At 31.9% G+C, this 23,572-nt stretch overlaps 2 protein-coding genes across 3 annotated transcripts in view; one reads left to right on the top strand and one right to left on the bottom strand.

The window, feature by feature from the left end:
• Positions 1-5,156, bottom strand: part of LOC130441988 (ionotropic receptor 25a) — a 48,155-nt gene extending 42,999 nt beyond the window's left edge. Inside the window, exon 1 of the mRNA XM_056775932.1 lies at positions 5,026-5,156. Coding sequence (XP_056631910.1) covers positions 5,026-5,113 — 88 coding nt within the window. The 5' untranslated portion in view covers positions 5,114-5,156. The remainder of the gene's footprint in view (positions 1-5,025) is intronic.
• A 4,522-nt stretch (positions 5,157-9,678) lies between these two features.
• LOC130441984 (uncharacterized) overlaps positions 9,679-23,572 on the top strand; it is a 74,016-nt gene continuing 60,122 nt past the window's right edge. The window contains exon 1 of one of the 2 annotated variants that reach the window (XM_056775925.1): positions 9,679-9,798. The gene's annotated coding sequence lies outside the window, so the exon portion shown is untranslated. Of the gene's footprint in view, positions 10,056-23,572 lie in introns of both variants that reach the window. The other variant, XM_056775926.1, reaches the window with a different exon arrangement.

Below are 23,572 nucleotides of genomic sequence, written 5' to 3'. Positions count from 1 at the left end.
GAGCCATCCCATATTCTGAACTTTCCATATGTATTTTTTCGAATGTAATACAAAACTGTCATTTGTCTAATTTTTTGTTTCATTTATGTAGCTCCATTCTCCTCATTATTAAAAATGAAAGTATAATCAAGACCAGATTTCGTCCAGTTATTTTTCCAAACAGTTCAATAGAGTTGTATCAACCAAAACTATTACGATTTGAATTTGAAGGAAACTGTTGTTTCATGTACATTTAGTCCGGCACATGAACCAAGAGATCTACTAAATAGCGAGAAAAAGAGAATAGGCTGGACTACGTAACCTCGCTTTTAAGTGTAATTATAACCATGAAGATGTACCAGTAAGTGTTCCGCAACTCATCATTATTGGTTTTTTGGTCAAAGATAATAGGATGACTGCCTCACAAAGACTCAAGTGTATGATTGGTGTTCTGCTTTCCAAAATGCCGAGAAAATATAGCAAATTAGCCACATGCGCCACACCCAACAAGTGTTGCCGATGAGAACATCAGCGCTGTAGAAAAACTCATTTGGAAGATCGCTGATTTCGAGTATCTACTTTCTAATTCTCACACTATATAAGCTACAAGTTTGAGAAACAGCATGGTTTTTTATTTCAAGGATATTTCCAATAATTAAAGCCCACTGTCAGAATAATGGAAGTTTGACCAAATCACAAATTACTCTGAATGAGTGCTTTTCTTTGCAAATTGAACAACTTTTTACTTTCACTTTTTATTATTTACAAAATTCTCCAGTTTTTAACTCTATTGAATTTTAAATTGTAGTATTATTTAATTTGAATATACACTCCAAAAAATACTTGTTGCATTTGCTTTCAAGAAAACAATCTAATGCAAATTTCAGAATGATACCAACCCCTGGTTTCTATATCAATTGGTTCTCAATATATTGAATTTTTTGGCCATTCAGCAACAATGTGCAATGCAGAACTGTACGCGATGTAGCTGAAGCATTGGGAATCAGCGTAGTATTGAGCGAATAATTCATGAACGGCTTGGTTACTGCAAAATTCCAGATTAGTACCAAGACTTCTGAATTTTGAGTGGAAATTTACATGGCATGGCGTCTTATGCATTGGTATGCAGAGGAAAGGAAAATTTATTGCACTAAATATTCACCACAGACGAGACTTTGTACACCCTTTTATTACGGAGAGTAAACGTGCGTCTATGGAGTGGAGGAAGAAAGATAAAAGCGCGGTACTTAACGCGAAGGCTACACTGACAATGGAGAAGGTGTTGTGTACCATGTTTTTGGACATGAAAGGAGTAATTGCGCTTGATTTTCTGACTGAATAACAAGCTATGAACTCTCAGTATTATAATAACCTCTAAAAAACACGGTGAAACCTGTCTACAAATTAAAACGACGTGATATTCCAATCCGTAATGCGATATTGCTGTAAGATAACACCAGACCACATACAGCTCGACTTACAAATCTTACGATGGAAACGTTGAACGAATTGGGTTGTGAAACACTGGAACGCCCTCCCCATAGTCACGATTTGTCACCATACGACTACTATAAAAAGATATCTTAAAGCTTCCGGAGAAGTGACAAAATTATGTAGAGTGTGAGGACTATGTAGAAAACTGTAAAAAAAATCAGCTGGATAACTTATTGCTATGAACAAGCTCGCGAAATGGGTCCTTAGGCAGGCCCTGTCCTTTCATCTGTTTTTTAGAAATGGCGGACGCGCCTTTGATATTTTCTTTTAGAATTTATTATTATAGCAGGCGGTTTATTTATAGAATTTCTCTAAATAATTTCTAGTCTATTTCTAAGTTAAGCGTATTGTATAGTGTGTAAATAAATTAAGAACGTAAGAGACACTGTTTATTATTTCACTCCTCGAATAGGAGGCGTGTATATAAATACGAAAACGTTACATTAATAATGAAATTTTTTACAGCGACATTCCGGTGTATATTTGAACTACCCTCGTATTTTACGCCTATTTAGAAGGATACATCTTTATCTAAATTATTTATTAAAAAATTTAGTTTTCTATTTGATTTTTTGGATGAAAACAAGCACTTATGCTATTAGAGGATTCTCGATAACAGCAACCCGTACATCATTTTCCTTTTTTTATAAACGTTTCCTATAAAATAAAACATTATTTTAAAATGCTAAATATATTATGAACAAATAAAAAAGAATAAAAAATAAGAGCCTGGGTAGCACAACAACAAACGCTAACGAATTTTGAACAAATTTCAATTTAAATAAAAACAAATCGATGGTAAACAAATATACAGAGTGTCCTATTTAAAAAAACTTTACTTCATGTTCTTACGCTTAGGCTGAACCTCAAAATATTTTAAAAATGTGTATCTGTGCAAATATAACAACTTTTATTTAAAAATTTTTTTTGTATATTTTATCTTTAGTAAGCTATTGCACTTCCACACACTAATGGGCCACCCGATATGTATAACTGAATTTATTTGACGTTTCGCTAATATTATTGATATTGGAACATTGGTTTAAGGATGATGGAACACCACTATTTTAGCGTCAGTGTAAGAGACTTTTTAAGCCACCAATTTCCAAATAAGTCGATTAGACGAAGAAATAATTACCCTCAAGATTGGCCTCTCCCTGCTCACCAGACCTTATTAAATGTAATAACTTTTTCTCCTTCAGTTGTTTCGTGAGAGGAATTGTGCAATCGCATTATAGATAATGCAATGTAATAATAAATTGATTATCAGCTAATGGCCAGAATAGGCTTTTATTTTCGGCGAGGAATAATTTTGAGTTTAAGAGAAAAAAATTATGAAAATTCAATTACTATAAAAACTGAATTGGAAATTGTCAAATGTATACATTCAGGGCTAACTCTAGATTTTTTTGTAGCTTTTCAAATAATTTTCTTGAAAACATATCCTTGGTCATTCGACATATCCTTGAAAATTAGAGTTTTCTGAAAAATCACAATAGTAAATTTTCCCCAATATTTATGCTCCCTCACAGGCTTCTGCTCTATGTCATTTCTTATGCGAAACACCCTGTAAATACCTAATTCTAATATTTGGTTATTACAAAAATTTTCATATATCAACAAAAGACACCTTACATACCGAACTTAATTTAGATTTCTCAAATGCTGACTCATTATCAGATGACTAACTAACAAATTATTAAGGAAGGAATAAAATGTTGCCTAAATATCAAGTAGGATTTAGAAAAAACAAAAATCATATTTTCATTCGAGCAGTAATATCGAATACCTACGACGGCTGTTTGAAAAGTTTCTGACCTCAAGCTGAAGATTTCAGTTTCTATTTGACAATGTTATAAGTGAGGAGTTTAATAAGATTGTTCTAAAAGTGGAAAAAATCGAGCATCAAGTTGTCACTGAATTGTTGTTTTTGAAAGGCAATACGCTTAAGCAAAAGAGAGAGTAGCTCGATACTATTTACCGACCGAGACTCTGCACCGTGAATTACGACAATTAAATATTGGGTAGCTGGATGTCGTCGTCGGACAGATCAGCTGACGACGAGCATTAGGGACGCCAAAAACGAAAATGAAAAATGAATTATGCATGTGCTGGGTGTTTGCTCACTTTAGACCAAAAGCGCATTCGAATGAACATTTCCCAGACGCAGCTTAAGTAAAATTTTTCGGAATTTTCGCGTGGACTCATATCTCTAGATGAAACCTAGCTCTACCACTAAACTCTTGAAATTGCAGTCCAAAAATCCAGTAACGGCTTTATCGGCTGCAAAAGTGATGACTACCTCTCTTCGAGATAGTGATGGATTCATCGAAGATCTTCAAAAAGGTGAAACAATAACAAGAGAGTATATAATTATGATTAGGTAAAGGAAACAATTGCTAGAAAGTAACCGCATTTGAAGAAAATGAAAGTGCTTTTCCATCAGAATAACTCTCCTTCTCACACAGTTCGAATTGATTGACCACGCACCGCATTCACTGGCTATTTTTAAGAAAAAATCTATTCCATAAATGGACAAAGAAGAATTGCAGCAAGAATACATGATATCGTTTTTCAAAAAAGGAGATCGCAAACTATGTGAGAACTATCGTGGGATGTGGCTTCGAAACAGGATTGTACAAAATATATAAGGTTAAATAGGTGAAGAACAGCAGGATTCACAGCTCGAAGATCTACAATAAGAAAGGAACTTTTCAAGGTGCATCACACAACTGAACCTTATACTATGGAATAGACACCTTACAGAAAAAATAAAAGAGGAAGATACAGCACAATGGTTTAGAGTATAATGGGATACAGCGCTGAAAACTGGATGATTAATGAAAGGAATGAAAATAAAGTCACAGCGTTAAAAATGAATTATTGGCGTAGTAGTTGCGAATTGATGAGAGTTTACATTATAAAGAATAATTAGATATGTACGTAGACGGATAAACATGATTAAATGTGATATCTAATTTATTGAGAAAAAGCAATTGTTCTGGTCTTGCCACGTAAGAAGATCAGAAAATACCAAATGGATTAAAAGAGTTGCTAACTAAAGTTCCAAGGATAGAAGAAAACGAAAAAGGTCCAGAAAATCTTAGCGAGATAGCGTCGATGAAGAAAAGAGAAAGAGAGATTTAGAAGACGGAGACTGAGAGGGCAGAGTTGGAGAACACGTTTGTAAAAAGGAAGACAGTGGCATCTGCGTATGTATAAAAACGGTTAAAACATCACTGAACTAAGTATATAGACTAAAAACAAGAATATATTTCGAAACAATTTCAAAATGGCATATGAGTTATTAGAATACTTAAGTAATGTATGAATCAGCTGCTCTAAAAGATTACGCACTCGTATAAGAGAGAATAAAAACTGAGAAAGGAGCTCTTCAAGCAGACCCCTTAAGGCCACTCTCATTATTTCTATTTATCATGAAATAGCTTTGAATTGATTATATCACTCTCGAAGGTAACTATCAAAATTTAGTCAAAAAACTGGTTTTTGTTCACTACACTCGTCAATTGATAATTGTATAAAAATACTTACAGACATTAAGATTTTGAGAAGTTTGACTGTTGGTTCGGAAGAATAAAGTTATCAGCAAAACTATAGAAAACTTTTCTATAATTAACATTTTTGAAAGAAATGTGTTCTATTCGATGTAAGCAATCGATTATAAGTAATATTCACATATAGCCACATATCTTCCATTAATAGGGGTTGCTATAGGAAGCTTTTGAATGTACACATCCAATACATTCGATTAATATTTAATTTTCTGTGTGAACCAGGCACGCACTAAGACTAAAACTCGAATATAATGAAGATATAAACTATCATCCAATAGTTAAGCTTGCACTTGTAAATTTAAATTATTTTTAGTACAAATTGAAGAGAAAAATCATCATCAGCGACGTCCCATTGTTAAAATAATGTTGTAACAGAATTTTTATATTGAAAATATACAGAGTGATTTTTATGAATGGAACGACTCAATTATCTAGGAAACGGGTTGTACAATTTTTATAAATTTTTGTACGCAAGAGTCTTGTGATATGGCCAGATCTTTCCTTTTTCCGTAAAAATAATGAACTTTGTTAATTCAAATGGCTCGGATATTCCCAAATCCAAGTAAGTATTTTTTTAGCAGTCAGAGATGTTGCAAAATGTATTGCAAAGTTTTAAAAATCGCATGGCTTGTAGGGTTGAAGTAAATGGACAACATTTCGAGCATCTGCTGTAATCACCTTTACTGCATTTTTTCCAAAATTCGTAAATTTTTTACTTCACAAATGTGGATCTACTTCTAACATGACACAAACATTTAAAGATTTGTCTTCAGTTGTTGAAGGTTTTCTGCACCATGATTTGGATAAATATTTTACTTCAGTTTCGTTAAACTTTTTAACTAGACCTTCTTACCAGATTTGTATTAGCACATAAATTATTAAAAAATATTCAAATTACACGTTTCTTTCAGCGACAACCCATTCTCAGTTTTCTTTTTACCTTCACACCAACTGTTACTAACAAAGCAGCAGTTTTTTCTCCAAGAGAGGAGTCTTTCGCTTTTACTCTTTACCACGTTTCGTCTTCCAGTATCCGATCTACTTTGTGCCATTTATAAAGTGATTTATTCAGAGAATAAGCTATATCGTGTTGTTTACATGCGGCATCCATTATAACGAACAATAACTTATTAAAAGTGTCAATGTAGAGTTTGACGTCAAAAAACTAAATATCCAGCCATCATCAAGTACCTGTATTTAAAAGGGTTAACAGGTAAGCAGATTTACGAAGATATGCTTAATACCCTTGGTCCTTCGTATGCGACCGTGAAAAATTAGACTGCAAGCTTTAAAAGAGGTAAATTTTTCATTGAAGATGATGACCGATTGGAAAGGTCAGTTTTTATCAAAATATTTGGAAAACTTACCAAGATATTAATTAATCTGAAAAGCAAGACTCTTCAGATGTAGAATCTTCATATTATTATGAGCTTTACAGGTGTTAAAAATATTTTCATTACGTGTTCACTACAATGTTTCCATACATCATTGTGAAATTCAAATATAACTTGACTGGTGTTTTCAATCAATACCACATTTAAAGTAGGCAAAAGTTTATATTTGATTGGTTTGCTTTTAATGTAGTCCAAACCATTTCTGTAGGAAAACTATCGTCTGACTTCTATGCTATGCCTCTATTATTTTTAAAAACTCATTTGTATTATCTTATTTAAAAAGATTTTGATATACTCCATATAGTAAAATTATAAATATCTTTAACTAATTATAGTCCGGAAGGCAGCAACTTTTTTTCAAGGAATTTATCCCAGCTGAGTTTAAAGGTGATATCAAACGGTTCACTTTTTATTCATTTATTTCTTTCATTCAGCATCTTTCATCAAGAATGGAACGTCTAGGCATTTAATGAATCAAAAGTGATAAATGAATTTATCCAATCCAGCGATGTTGGTTTTCGGCATTCGGTATCTATCACTCACACTCCCGCACTCCGAATGAACGGAAAATGAAACGTACGAAGAGAACGTTCACTCGAGTTCGTTTGACGACATATTCGAGGAAATGAGCGAATAAAGTTCATTCTTTTGTCATTTTTTATGTGTCTTGTGAAAAGTGAACCGTCTGATATCACATTAATACTGTATGTTGTAGTCATATTCAAAATGACGAAACCGACAGTCAGTCAGTCTAGTAGTGGAGGGTGCGCGCTACGAAGGCTGCGGTACTCGTGAAAAAAATTGTCTAAAGTTATTTTATCTCAGGCAAAATGGTTCTAATTCAAAATTTCTATCAATTAGCAACAGAAAACAACCGTCAGTCTTAATGCAGACAGATGATGATGCATCAGTCAAGCGCGTTAAATTAACAAAAAAAAATGAATGTCAAATTATCTTATCCCACCTGATATTCTTACTCATGATTTCATACATATACAGAAATATAATAATGATCGTCAGCTGTCTGTCTAGAGGGAGTAACACCGTTAGTCAGAGGCACGCGCGGAATTTTTTATCGGTTGACTGACGACTTTTCCATCAGTTGACGGCTATTATCACATTTCTATGTGTTGAAACTACAATATTTATTAATTTCGAATGAGGTTTTTACGATTTACTCAAGACTCAAAGGGTAATTTGACTACTTTCAGTCTTTATCAAAATGTGGATCCATCAACTGTTCGAGCTCACACACAAGTTCCAATAGCTCAATCTCTCTATCCTTAAAATTAATATGTGCTCTATGCTGTGCAAATAATCGATAATTTTGAACATTACATTTGAACATACAGTACAGTATTTTCTATTTAATACATTATGATTTTCATAAAATAATAATGTACACTCCAAGTTTCAAGAAATGACATTTTAAAATTTGATGTTTCCTATTAGTAATCATATATTGAGTTTAAACCATACAGTGCCATCTACTCGCTTGAAATATACACTATATACAAGTACAGATTACTACTTGTAGAATTGTACAAGAAATTAAATGCACTATCATATTTTGCATTTTTAGGTAGGTATTTAAACATAGATTAACCCATGATGTAAAGACATTACATCATGGATTAACCACATCCGTTATTTAACAGCTTATATTTATATCGATATTCTACTAAATTACATGTACTTGATACTGTTAAAATAATTCATTTATATGAACTAAAAAATATTTTGATAGAGACTGAAAGTGGTCGAAACGTCAAATTTTTATGTATCAAAAACTATGAAAAACACTAAATTTTATAACAGAAGAGACCTAAAATCAAGACGATTCAGAAACATAAACATGTGGCCACGTGTTTTAAATTGACAAGCGCTAATTCCAATTTTAAACACAGCTATATAAGAGTTCTGATTAAAAATTATTCTGGGATTGACATGATTTGACCTGAATAATTTAAGATATCATTCTCTAACTTCGTTTGTTGAAGTATTAAAAATAATAATTAGTTTTCTTTTTTTAAAATAAGTACAAAAAGGAATGTTAGAAAAGTCAATAAAATGACGTCTGGACATGCGTACCGCATTAGCGGGATCTGTGATCGTTCACTGTTGACGCTATTTGTAAAATTTATTCAGATATGGTGATTTCTAGAAATCATGAAAAGTCAATTATGGCATTAGAACTAAGTCTTGATTTGACTTATTTTATAAACTATAATTTACAAAATAAGACTGACAAATCGTTTTCAATACTACAAAGAATTTTTATTATTCATAATCTCCCCATAATTATTTTATCATTTTTCCACACAATGAATCTTTTCAATTATTAATTATATGGAACCCATTCAAAAAACTGGAAGACCTTGAATTCGCGGATGATATATGTCTATTAACAACAAATAGAAATCACATGCAAAAGAAAACCAACAGGCTATATAATAATTCAACACCACTTAGACTGAACATAAACAGCAAAGAAAAAAGAATGTAATATCACTGTTTTCTTCTGCAATCTTATAAAAACAATAATTGAGGCAGCAAAAATTAAATTACTCTTATCCTAAAATCTGTGTGGCGCAACGGGCAATGGAAAGGGCAATGTTGGGAATTACGAGAAGGGATAGAATTACAAATGAGAACATAAGAAGAAGAACAAACGTTAAGGACATTATTGAAATTATAACCCAAAAGAAATGGAAATGGGCAGGCCATGTAGCCCGAATGACGGATAATAGATGGACGAAAAGAATATTGGAGTGGAGGCCAAGAATGGATAAGAGAAGTAGAGGCAGGCCGCCAACAAGATGGAGTGACGATGTAAAGAAAATTGTAGGAAATTGGATACATACAGCTCAAGATAGAGACAGATGGTTTAAACTAGAGGAGGCCTATATCCAGCAGTGGATGGAAGATGGCTGATAGATGATGATGATGATCCTAAAATCTATGAGATAAAATATGTTTTTTCCTCTTTATGATTTAGACGGATATAAATTAAAAAGTAAAATTTACAACTATTGAAAACATTTTCCATAAAAGTCACAAATAACATATGGAACTTAAAAAATGTCTATTATTGCGGACGTCAAAATGATATTATTTCTCTAAATATGTTATTGAAGATGGGTTCTATATAAATTGAAGAAATAAAATGTAAGGAAAAAGTTGTTACTGCGTAATTCAAAAATATCTGGCAACACTGTTGTAAGATTTGCCCAAGCGCAGTTTAAGCGGGATCTTTTTTGATTGGCAGTGGCCGTAGCGCCTTAGCTGCCATGTTTTACTAAATGTTATAGAGTGTTGAGGAATTTTGTCATTTAACATCTGCCCCATAACGAAAGGTAATGTTTATTTGATCACTTTTTTCTGTTACTTGTTTCTATCTATATTTTTGATATGACGCAATTGACAAGTCATTATCTATAAAATAAAGTTTGTTGTGCAATTAGATATGGCGCATTGATCTAGCCTATTAGTGAAGATTTGTGTTTATTTTGTGAAAAATTGCTTGTGACGTGATATGTTTATATTGTTCGTGGCTTAGTTTGTATTAAAGTTGATATATTTTGAATAGTGTTTTTTTGAGAGACAATGAAATGTAAGTTTTTTTTTGAATAATTAATTTTAAAACCCAGTCTAAAGATCCACTGAAAGTCTTGAAATTTATTATCTCTATGTATAAATACCTACTATTTATTTGGGCAAGATAGATTTTTTAAATAACAAAGTATCTATTTTATTGAAATGGATTAGTAGCTTGTATGTCAAAAATATTAGATGACTGCATTTCTAATACTGACAGACACACCATTGCAACGCATTTATTTGCTAGTTACAATTAGTTCAAATATACAATCAATGACCGTCCGTTTCTTTGTTTAAGAATGTTTTTAATTATAGAAAAAAAAAATAATACAGATTGCCCTTGATGATGTATTTTTAGATACACTCTTATGAACTCTCTTTATTCCTAAAACGTATATAATCACATTTAAAACAAAATTTTATTTGGTTCAAAGTGAATTCATGCTTCTCATACACATGTGTAAGTCAAGTTTCAAGGTTTTTGTGTAAAACTTATCAAAAATAACATGACACATCAAGGTGTTCACATATATTTAATAAGCTTTTCATAGTGAAATATGACTGCTACATAAACTTTTTCAATGTCAAACAGTATATCTCGTTTTATATTTTATAGCATTATTAATTTTACTAAAAATAACATGTAGGTTAAAATATTTTGAACTACATTTTAAAAAAAGCAAATTTTCACAATTTTACATATAAAAATACACAGTTATGGTAATTCTCAATTACCTGCTCAAAATACTTGTGATTAAAAATGATCTAAAAATTGTTAATAATCTATACATATAATCTATATACGTATATACATATATACATATATCTATACATATATATATATATATATATATATATATATATATATATATATATATATATATATATATATATATATATATAAATGTGCTTTTGCTCTAATTGTAGATAAATAATCATTTCTTTACATTATTTCTTGGACCTTTCTGTATATATTCTCATAGTATAAATGATCTGAAATTTAAATCTCTAAATACAAGATCGATTTTCTCATATAAAGAATTTTTGACTTTTCATTGTTTATAAGAATAAAGTGACATTGAGAACTGCAATGATTAGGGCGCTTTTCAGAAACTATGATCTGAGTCAGATTGATCATCTATCATCACATTGAATTTTTGGTGGAAATTTCAAATTTAAGATATTATCTACAAAAGCTTGGGATTTTTATCACTTTTTGTGCTCTATTACATATTTATTATTTATTTCAAATTTTGATAAACAACAAAAAAGCAGCTATGGATTTAAATTTTTTATAGTTTCATTGAAATATATAAAATAGAATTACATTAAAATGCTCAGGTTGTCTATCATTGATGGATTTCTCATTCTTATCTAGGTGAATCGCTTCTAAGAATTCTTATATTCTTTTATTGGATTCTCTTTTTAGGATTCCGTTTTTGCTATTTCATGATATGTTGATACAATTTCATCTTTATTTTTTATCCTATTGATGTTTTTTGACTATGTGCCCTATATAAAAACAACATCACAATTATTACATGATACCTTATATATAATATGTATTTCTTTCATTTGTTGTCAGTCTGTTAAATTTAAGACTATTGAATTATTTTGTAAATCTATGCTCTTTATCACTTACTCTAATGACATGTTTTTAAAATAATTTATAGCTTTCGATACAGTTCTCGTACATATGAGTATAAAGACCCTTATGAGTATAAAGACCCTTATAAGGGATAAAAAAAAATCATAGATTTAAATTATTATTTTGAACTTATTTTTCTGTGAAGTTTTATGTGGCAAATATGAAAAAAAGTTGTTGGGATAAGTTGATCAGAATCAATATCTAGGCCCATATACCAAATTTCAATATTGGTGATAATTACAAGTAATTACTGCCTGTACATGGAGCTACATGAGTTATTTACTATCATTCGGAATGTGCTCTTCATAAACTATTTCTGATTTTGAAGCTTTCCCAATCTGTTAATTATAATAATATTCTCAGTGAATGTTAAGGGAAATGATATCAATTCATCTATTGTTGAGAAGTCCCCCATACAAAAATCTATATTGTAAGGTCTGGGTATTTAGTAGGTCAACATGTCAAACACATTTTCCCAAACCACCTTTCACCAAACTGGTTATTTACCCAACCAGTAATCTATTATATAGAATGAACAGGGCAGCCATATATTGAATGAAATGAGTATGCTGAATATTTAAAGGAAGATTGTGATTAAATCTTTGCAAAATGTTTAAGTACGCTAATTTAAAGTTCCTTCAATAATGAAAGGCTCCATGATTCCTAGCTTGTATGGCACAGCGCATCAACAACCCACCTATTTTTAAATATCCTTTTCTTGCTTTAATTTTTCAATGAGGACAAACAGACAAACAAAGTCAAACAGACACTACCTTGCTTTATTACCTTTTTCTAAAGTGTGACAAAATTTAACTTTGAATGGATAAATTTTGTTTGTTTTGTATGTTCGTAATCAAGCTTCAATTTATGAGTAACATTTTGGGAGCTGCGTCTATTGAATTTAAAGCAATAAAAGTACCTGCATCAATTTCATCATTTCTAGCTTTTGTATCTTCTTCTTCATGTAGTAAGAAATCCCTTGTATTATTTGGATACATTATTTATTGATCTTTTGCCAGTTCCGTAATACTAGATCACATAATCTTTTTCCTGTAATGTTAATATTGTATTTCAAAATAGTTGAAATAGTGTTTGAAAATTTATTTTAACAGATATTTTTATTAATACAATATTGATTTTCAATGGCAGCATTTGCTACAAATATATACTTTGATTTGGAAATAAACAAAAAAATTAAATTTGATAAAGGGATCTAAATGTTGATTCTAATCAACTTAACTCTCAATAACTTTTTGTGGTATTTGCCACAAAACAAGCAATTTGCTGTGGAGAAAAATAGGTTTTTTTAAAATTTCCAAATACTCAATTTTTCAAAACTAAAATTGTTTTAAATTAGTCTTCAAGAGTTGGAACACAAATTTTGTATTTGAAAATTTTACAAGTATCGTTTCACCTATCCAGGCACACAGTATATAAACAAATTGACACCTCATATGAGGTTGCAGCTCTTCTGTTCCTAAATACATTCAACGGTGTGGATCAATCCCTATTGTCAATTCATAATTATAGTCATTGGATTCCACCTGACTTCCATTGTAGCATAATATTTGTTACTACTGGACCTTTCTTCCACATATTCCAGCAACTTCATTTTTTCTAATATTTCTTGGATTTGTTTCCCTTCGGCATTCCTGCTCTCCCAACTGATCTTGTCCAAGAAATGATTATTAAGAAATTATTTGTAAAAACATTGCCTATTTGATAGAAAGATGCAGTCTGTATCTTGTACCTACTCAATATTTATTAATTGTTTTTCAATTGAGTAATCGTTAATAAAATATATGAAAACTCATTCCATAGTGATTCTCTTCCTTCCAAGTTTAGTATAACTGTGATGCCATGTCAACTTCATTGAGAGTTATTGTTCCAAAATTTACTGCGGGAAAGTATGGTCTTAGCTGTTAGTAGAGATTTTGAGAGTGGGTGACCAGCCCCTTCAAACCATTTATTTATTTGTAAATCTTGATTTAAGTATACATCAAAGGCACTAAATAAATAGTGACATTTGACATTTAAGAGACCTCATATTTATGCGGTCTTGTAATTAGATAATTTATGTTAATTCAAAGAGTTAATATTATAGTAGAGAGCAGTATGTAAGTGCAATTGTATTATTGGAAAAGAGAGAGAGAGAGAAATAGCATCATTATACTACTTTATCACTCTATAATCGCCATTTAAATTAATACTTGATAATCTTCTCTTTTGACGTTCCTACTACTCGAAACTGCGGCGTCATAGAGATCCAATTAGAATAGAAGAGAGAGAGGTAGAGAATGGTATACTGATGTTCCTTCTCTCTCTATACACAGTTCGGGTCAATTTGAACATGCTTTCATACCTTGCCCCTCTCTATTTTTAATATAAACTCTATGTGTTAGTTGCAGAACTAAAAATATTTCAGCTTCAAGTCAATACATACTTTTACAAAGGACGAGATTAATTTATATCTTTAGATTGCAGTTGAAATATTTAATAGAAACATTTCAGGCATGATATGTAATTTTAATTCCTGGATGTTAATTAATGGCTTTCAAAAAATATTTCAAAATAATAATAAATAATCAACAATTTTCAAATGTTACATCATACTTTATACTTTGCCTCTTATTCAACTTTATATCCTCTATTTTCATATTTCCGTCGGTATTGCTGGCTTAAACTTGACATTCCACTAAGTTCAATAAATTTTACTTAAATTAAGCAGCTATTTATGGTTCAACTCAACAGGCCATAAAGGCTCATAGCTAGGGGTCGCTCTATTGCTTTTTTACATTTATTTTTGATAATGGCTGCTTCACACCAGTACTCTATTCCCATTCCTTCTAGATCTTCTCTACATGCTTCTATAAATTTTTTTCCGTGGACGCCCTCTTTTCCATTTCACTCATTTTCACCACATATCCCACCTCAGCTTGACTGTAAAGTGCTTTGATTTCTGCATTCGCTATTTTCCTCCACTTGTTTTACTCTCTCTTGTTTTCTTCTTTTTTGTTCACGATCCATCGCTTGCTGCAATACAGCACCATTGTCAGTCATTACAATATATGGGATGTAGTCACATGACGGTTCAATTGCTTTCGGGGGCAATCAATTTCTTGCAAAATGAAATGTCCCAAACATCTTCACCATTCCCTATGTAAAGATGTTGTTCGGTATACAGGGATCTGAGAATGTAAAAACATTCGTTCATTTCGTGGGTTTGTAAAGATGTTCCAAACATCCCCACCATTCCTTTTGTAAAGATGTTTTTCAGTATACAGGGACCTGAAGATGTAACAACATTCGTTCATTTCGTGGTTTGTAAAGATGTCGTTCAACATACAAGGTTACAAATATGTTAGAAAAAGTATCATAATATCATAGAAATATTTAAACATTTTGTAGAAAAATGAAATATTTTAAGAGTGTGTAAGTGAAATACTAATGTCACATCTCTAAACAAAGTAAAGATAACAGGAAATATAAAATTTATCAAAATTGCGTGTCGTCCAAAATTCAGGAAATGTGTGAAAGTATGATTTTATTAAAATTGACGAATAATCATGCTTTGATAACGGATGATGTACTGAAAACCACAATCAGTTGAGCAGCTTTTATAGTGAATGATGAAGTGCTACGATCCTTTAAAACAGAGTGAGTTTAATTTTATTTTTTTAATAACAATCCCAGAAGTAGATAGACTCCATAATAAATGTTGTTTAGAACACTTCATCTTCAATTCCAGAGAAAAAGCCTCCAATCAGGTTTCAAAATTTACCACCAGGGGAAGTACCTACATATATATCAACAACATTAAAACAAAATTTATTCGTTTAAGAAGATTAGTGGATGGAGGAAAGCCAATTCACCAGTTTCGTTTGAAGTGATCGAAAACTGATTTAAAAAAAGTTAAATTGCAAATTTAATAAGCAAAGTTATATATAACAAAGTTATCTGCAAAGTGGGTGCCGCGATTGCTTAATGCTGATCAATTGCTGGCTAGTAGTGCAAATTAAAACCTTTAGATAGCTTCAAATGAAATCAAAGTGAAGTCTTCTAACGACATCTCATACTCGACACCATAGAATTCATCCGAGGGATGTGCTATCAAGTTTTTCGTTAATAAGGTCATGGCCATGTTGTTTTGCTATTTTAAAGGTGTAACCCCATTGATTATTTCGTAAAAGGAAAAACTATGACTGGCCAATGTTTTGATGCTGATAAGAAACAACTTCATTTGTGAAGAAATAATGTGTTCCAATTTTCCATCTATACAGCGCTATTGTGGCAGAAAAATTAGCTGGAAAAAATGGATAGGTGGAAAAAAATATCAGAAATAGAGATAATGGAATAAATGCCTATTTTGTGAAACTTCCAATAGATTTTTTGGATGGTTTAGAAAAATAGTAAAGTAGCTTTTTCATGGAAAAGCCACTCTTTCGACAAACCACCTTTGCAGGTTATGTACAATAAATTTTTCAATTCATTTTTCTATATACAGTGCTTTTCAGATAAAAGTATCCACCTTTAATAACTTTTGTAATACTGGTATTTAGAAAAAATCCAAAAACACGTCAATTTATGTTGGAAGGGGCAAGCATTATGGCTTATTAAAACTTACTGGAAAAGCCACCCCCTCACCCCTAGCAGCATCCCCTTTATTTTTTTAAATTACTTTTCATATTTTTTATGTAAAATTTGGATACTTCTCTTTGAGCTGATTTCAAAAATGTATAATACTTGTAGGTTAAAGTGGTTAGTTTATGAGATAAACAATTTTTCTTTTAAGAGCACAAATTTTACTTATTATTTACTTTACTAAAATGGGTTGTACAACAGTTCAAACTCTTTAATCTTTTTAACTGTGCTATTTATTCTACTTAAAAAATCCAAACAACAAAAAACTCTACTTTTTATTAAAGTTTGACATTGTCAACTAGAATTTGTAGTCACTATTGATAGTGTAATTTGATGATACATTATTTATTTTGTTTCTCTGAAATGGTTTACTCTTTGCAAGAAAGAATTGAAATTGTAGGTTTATACTACCAAAATAATAATTGTGCAAGAGCTGCTGCTAGAATATTTAACGAATTACATGACGGAAGACATGCAACTCATAAGTATGTAATTCAACTGATGGAGAAATTTACCACAACAGGGTCTGTTTGCAATAAAGTGCATAAGCGAGAGGGACTCGTAAATAACGAAGCAATCCAAGTGGCAATTTTAGGGCAAGTCAGCTCAGAGGCTCAACAACCCCAATCGTTGTCAACAATAAGTAGAGCGATCGGTGTTTCATCTTCTACAGTTTTCCGAGTTCTACATAAATTCAAGTACCACCCAAACAAAGTTAAGTTGGTGCACGAGTTGAATGAAGATGATTTTGATCGTCGTCTAGAGTTTTGCGAATCAATGACGCAAATTATCAATAACAATCCACAATTGTTAAACAATATTTGCTTTTCTGATGAATGCTCTTGGACATTAAATGGCTTAGTAAGTAGGCATAATTGTAGATATTGGGCTGAAAGTGATCCACTGAAATTTAAGTGGTGAATCATATCTTGAGTTACTCAGGGAAGGGATTGACCCACGTATTACAACAATAATAGAAAATGATGATAACCTTTCCGAAGATTTACTGGTATTTCAACAAGACGGAGCTCCCCCACACTATGCTATGCCTGTCCGACAATTTTTAAACGAAACATTCCCCGCTCGTTGGATAGGTAGAAGGGGGCAGATGATGGAGTGGCCACCTAGGTCACCGGATTTAACACCCCTAGACTTCTTTTTATGGGGGTGTTTAAAAACAAAAGTTTATGCTACCCAACCAGAATCTCTGAATGATTTACGAGAGAGGATAGAAAATGAATGTCGACAATTAAATCCAGCCGTATTAAGCAATGTCAGAGAGGCATTTCAAAATAGATTATACCATTGTATGGAAGTGAATGGTACTCATTTTGAACACTTATTGTAACTTCATAATAAATAGCACAGTTAAAGAGATTAAAGAGTTTGAACTGTTGTACAAACCATTTTAGTACAGGCAAATAAGGTGAAAGTAAATAATAAGTAAAATTTGTGCTCTTAAAAGAAAAATTGTTTATCTCATAAACTAACCACTTTAACCTACAAGTATTATACATTTTTGAAATCAGCTCAAAGAGGAGTATCCAAATTTTACATAAAAAATATGAAAAGTAATTTAAAAAAATAAAGGGGATGCTGCTAGGGGTGAGGGGGTGGCTTTTCCAGTAAGTTTAAATAAGCCATAATGCTTGCCCCTTCCAACATAAATTGACGTGTTTTTAGATTTTTTCTAAATACCAGTATTACAAAAGTTATTATAGGTGGATACTTTTATCTGAAAAGCACTGTATAATGAAACTAATTTAGAAAGTGGTATAGTTTTTCCAATATCAATTGCAGAAGACAGTTATGCGAGGATCAAAACGACGCGATATTCCAATTCGTAGTGCGATATTGCTACAAGATAAGACCAGACTGCATACAGATCGGCTTCGATGGAAACGTTGAACGAATTGGGTTGGGAGAAACTGGAACACCCTTCTTATAATCTAGATTTGTCGCCATGCGCTTAATATTTATTTGGTTCATTGAAAAAAGTACTTGGCGGACTGCGATTCGAAAGCAATTCGAAGGTATAGTTCTTCCAATATCAATTGCAGAAAACAATTATGCGAAGATCAATCAATATTTCATAAATACACACGGCAATCATACCAAATTATGAAATGAAAAATAATGTTTACTCCCCGTATAAAATTCGGTAAACATCTAACAAACCGTCAGTCCACGTGGACTCGTCATCTTCATTGTTTACTATTGAAAACATGAAATCGTAAACATAAATGCATTTCTATTGGCCGAAGATATAAACACAATTTCTTCGAAATCTTCCCTCCAGACAGTCTGCGATAAGCAGTGGCGTCGTTTTGAGAGATTCAATAAATTCATAAATTTCTTTATATAAATAGAAATGGGGCGATCTTTAGACTATGGGTGGATAAAGACAATGAAATTACACAGTGTAGTGAGAATAAAGACAGGTATGAATTTAATAATAAAGATTTAGATATACAAACACAGCACGTTATTTTCAATATATTCGAATGTTTAAAAAAGGAAAATATTCAGCCATCTGATAATACAATCATTATAAGAATTGCTGAATTAACTAGAGTAAATAAATTTTCAATTTATCGAGTAGTCACGAAAGGGGTTACTGTGGATCATTCACAGAACCGAAAAACATTAAAGAAAAACTGAAATTAGTTGACAAAGCTGTCCCTACGTAGGAAAATTTATAAAAGGAGAACAGGGTTGCAATAGTAGAAGTAATACAGCAAAAGATAGCAGATTATCCAGAATACAATTATAACAATTGAGAAACATTGTGTCAAGTTTTGTCAGCATGTGGTTTTAAACACAATAAACTGAATAAACGGATGGCAATAACCAAATCGTCAAGAATTATATTTTGGTTGGGTTGTCAAAAGTAACAAAGCTCAAATTTTAGCATTTATGTATGAAAAAAATATTGCTTACTGTTATTAGAGGTCTAAAGCTAAAGAAAATTTATTAAAGTGACAAGCTTTGCAAAGAACAGGGCCATACTCTTCTCAGCCTACCTCCTTATCATTGCATAATTAACTCTATAAAGTTAATATGGGCAAACGTAAAATCAGAATTACGAAAATATAATCAGTCTCCAAAACTGAGTAAAGAGGTTGTCGAACTCGTAAAGAAAGTTCTAGCAGCAGACCGCCAAGAGCTTTGGAAAAACTTTGTTGAACATGTTATCAAAGAAGAAGATGAGTATCTTTACAACCCATTCAATCAAACGATGACTCTAGTTCAGACGATTATTATTTATAAGATACTTTGGAACTGAAATGTTTTTTTTTCTCTTGTTTCATTTGCAAAGAATTCATTTTCCTTTATGGTTTTTGCTTTGAAATTTTGTTTACCAGAAAAAAAACGGGTACCCTGTTTAAACCAAACTCCCTCACAGGCAGATACATTTTACTCGTCTATTTACGTTTTATAATTTAATATTCAGTTGTAAAGTTAACGAGGTATAATAATGTTTTTTTTCTAAGTTCCAAATAGGACTTTCAATTAAGGGCATCTGTCTAAATAACGGCGTATAATGCCGTCCAGTTTATAATAATTTGATTGCCTTTTAACGAATACTTTCTAGCATAAGATATACAAACTTTTGAAAGTATTTATAAGAATAAAAATTTATAAAATGGGGTATCTACGCCTATGGTGGATCAAACAAAATTGTCGGCAAGGGTTTTTGTAATCTGCAATTGATATTGGAAGAACTATACGCTAATTTTTTGAAGAAGCGTAGTTACCTATAGTAACCGACATCCTAAAACGCTATAATACTTGAGAAGTACTGATAAATCGCAATTGTAAATCATTTGATAACACCTGGGTAGTCCCAACGCTCAGGTCAGGCTTGAAATATTTTTCTTAGACGTTATAGTGAGAGGATTGGAGAGAATTCAATAACTTTGTATAAACCACGGACAAAAAATTAAAAATCTCTTAAAATTGTGAAAAATGCAGAGCTCCAATTAGTGATCGCGCTATTGTGTGTTTGTGATATTTTTTTTGTTTGGCGGCTATTACAAGAGTTATTACGGCAGCTTTTATAGGGGGGGAGCGCCCGGACTGGTACTCTAATTTTTTACTATTTAATTGCTAATTTATTACCCAAAAAGCGATTTTATTGCTAATGCGGTTCACGAGAAACGCGACTCCCCCCTACCTTAATATTAAGCTACGGCAGCCATATGCATTATCCGAAAACCACCCCCAAGACTCAAATTCGACAACCCCATCGGTGGTCTTAAGCTTCAGCAGCCCGGAAACGCTATCTCGGCGACGAAAATAGTTACGGACTCGCGCTCTTCGGGGTAATTTATTGCTAAAAGATGGGTCCCGAATCCCGAAAACTACCCGCAAGCGCCGGACTAGCTCACCCCCTAGCGGTCTTAAGCTACGGTAGCTGGATACTTAATCAATTTTTAAGACTACGTTGTAGGTCAGAAAATTACTTTTTGTCAATAATCACGAAATGCGCCGTTTCGTCGTTGAAGTAACGTACTATCTTTCCGTCACTCTGAAGCTTGATAAAAATCATCCATTTATGAAAACATCTAAATGGATTGTAACCTCATTCTAAAGCATGGGAAAATCATATCAAAAGATGACAACAGTTAAAAAAATTGCAATTTTTAGTTTATTAATATACGCAGTAAATAATAATTTTTCATTAAAAAAAATTGATGTTTGTGAAAAATACAATTAAATTTCTTTTAACTGGTTGCTTTTCTATTTTTTACGAGCGTACGTTTAAAAATCACTGAGCTATTGTACCTGCAAAGTCGGAAAAAAATTTCATTTCGGGATAAACGGTATGTGCTAGCTAGATGGTCTGCGTGCTGAAAGCCGTGAGAAAAATACTTATAGCAGCTAAGCTATTTCAAGTTCCGGTTTATTCTTAGCAGTTATACTTTCTATTGGTACCATGAAAAACTATACACTTTTCATCATTCTACGTCGGAATACCTCCTTGTCGATTTTTAAATTTTGAGCGGCGCTGTTATCGAATGAACGCTAGGTATATAGCGCAAGGAAATATCACATTTAAAAAAGCAAAAGTTGTAATTACGATCAATTTGTGAATATTGGAATTTATCGTTTGAACGGGGCTCTGGTAATATTGTAACCACAAATTTCATCATTAATTACGATAATAGGGACAAGCGAAATGAATTAAAAATGTTCTGACAAGAAAGCACTGACATTACATTATTCAACAACAGAACATCGACAACTTTATTTTACTTCATCTCTTCGTTTAGCATACATAATCAATCTTGGTACTACTTTTTGGGAGTCGTTACAATATTCTGTCTGCTGGTTTTTCTCATTATTATCCACTGCCATCCAACATCCATTTCCTCGGCGATAGGAGTAACTAATATAATATTCAAGTGGTTCATCCTCATCATGATCAATAAGTGCATCATTTGATTTTCTTAATACTCGTGGAGGACCCGATGGACCAATGTAACCGACCACTCCAGTGAGATATAGCGGCTCAGTCTCGTTCAAAGGATTTTTGATTCCTTCAATCGGAATTGAATGTTTTGCTCCTCTTCGTTAAAAATGTTAAATATCACTATCTCACCTACAATCAAATAATTACAATTTTTTGCCGTTATGCCGGGAAGTCACAGAAATATAAATAATTATTTACCTGTTTTATCTATCCAGATTTTAGTTTTTCCAAAACAATTTGGACATTTATACAAGTATAAGTATAAGTGTAATGACTACGAATATTTGCAAAAAGATAAATATTTATTTTGATTGAATTAGTTTTTCGTAACTTCTGTTCCAGTTCTGTACATTTATATTCATATAAAAATTTTTTCGTTTTTTTTATCTACATTTTGTAAAATTTACGATTCGATAATGTTTAGAAAAAACAACATGAAATAGTATTAAAAAATAATAAACAAAAACAAACACCGACTTCAAAAACAAAAAAAGTATTAAAAATGCATTCAAGAGTGAATCGCCATATTTTGAAGTTGACGACAAAACAATATTTGTAAAAGTAATTACACGTTGTTGAATAAAGAACTCGTGCCTGCTATCAACGATTTTCAAATACGGCGATTCAGTCTTAGACTGTATTTTTTTATACTTTTTAGTTTTTGAAGTCAGTTTTTTTTGTAAATAATTATAATTGTTTACTTATCACTTTCAACTTGTAACCTTGGTTTAAACCTCGTATACAGCTTTTACTATGAATATTTATTCTACCCTGTGTAGTTTTTGAAAACGATCTCTTGATTGTTATAATATAATATAATAATTTTGTAGTCCACCAAACCGTTTTGTTTACGCTGCTCCCCATAAAAACCAGTGTATAAGCAATGAATTTCGGCATTTTCTTTTTCGTTAATATTTCAATGAAAAAAATATTGGAAAAATTCATGCTGGTGTAGCATGCTTTCAAGTACCGCATATAAAAAATATCAGATAATTATATGCTTAATCGCCTGTAAGTGAAGCTCATAACGATTCCAAAAAAATCACTGAACCAATTTGACATGCAAGGTCTCATTTTTTTTCGTTATTGAAATGTTTATGCTGCCCCTGAGCCACATTTTTGAATTTGCTACTTATTATCAGTTTATAGTTGACTTCATAATTTTTAAAAATTGTTAAAATTTTTTTTTTATCTATAAAAATCATTTCATGGCAGAGGAACTATAGGGAATTTAATAAAAAAAATAATTACTCGCACGTCAAAATGGGTTTCGTAGTTTTTAGAATCGTACGCTGAGTAGTAAAAATGTTCTCCATTTAAAATACATTTGAAACACTTTGTATTTTCGTTGACTGTAAGGTCCTTATGAAAAATCGTCATTTAAACACTTACTTGCATGAACACTAAAGAAACTAATAATTTTCTTGTTAAAATGATTTCCCATGCGTTGGACTTCATTCAGATATATCAATAAATTGATGATGTTGGTCAAGTTTTAGAGTAAACAACACGTTAATGCGTTAATTCAACGACTAGAGGGTCCTTTTTAATACCGCCAAGGGGTTGTCCAGATCGAATCATGTGGGACCCATGCCATCTTTTAGCAATTAATTAGCAATAAATTATCCCGAAGAACTATTTTCATCGCCGAGATAGCGTTTCCGGGTGCCGTAGCTTAAGACCACTAGGGGGTGAGCTAGTCCGGCGCTTGGGGGTAGTTTTCGGGATTCGGGACCCATGCCATCTTTCAGCAATAAATTATCGC

The sequence above is a fragment of the Diorhabda sublineata genome, chromosome 3 (assembly GCF_026230105.1).
Source record: "Diorhabda sublineata isolate icDioSubl1.1 chromosome 3, icDioSubl1.1, whole genome shotgun sequence".
In the NCBI taxonomy this organism is placed as follows: Eukaryota; Metazoa; Arthropoda; class Insecta; order Coleoptera; family Chrysomelidae; genus Diorhabda; species Diorhabda sublineata.
Note: the sequence above shows the minus strand (reverse complement) of the source record. Positions and strands in the feature narration are given on the sequence as shown.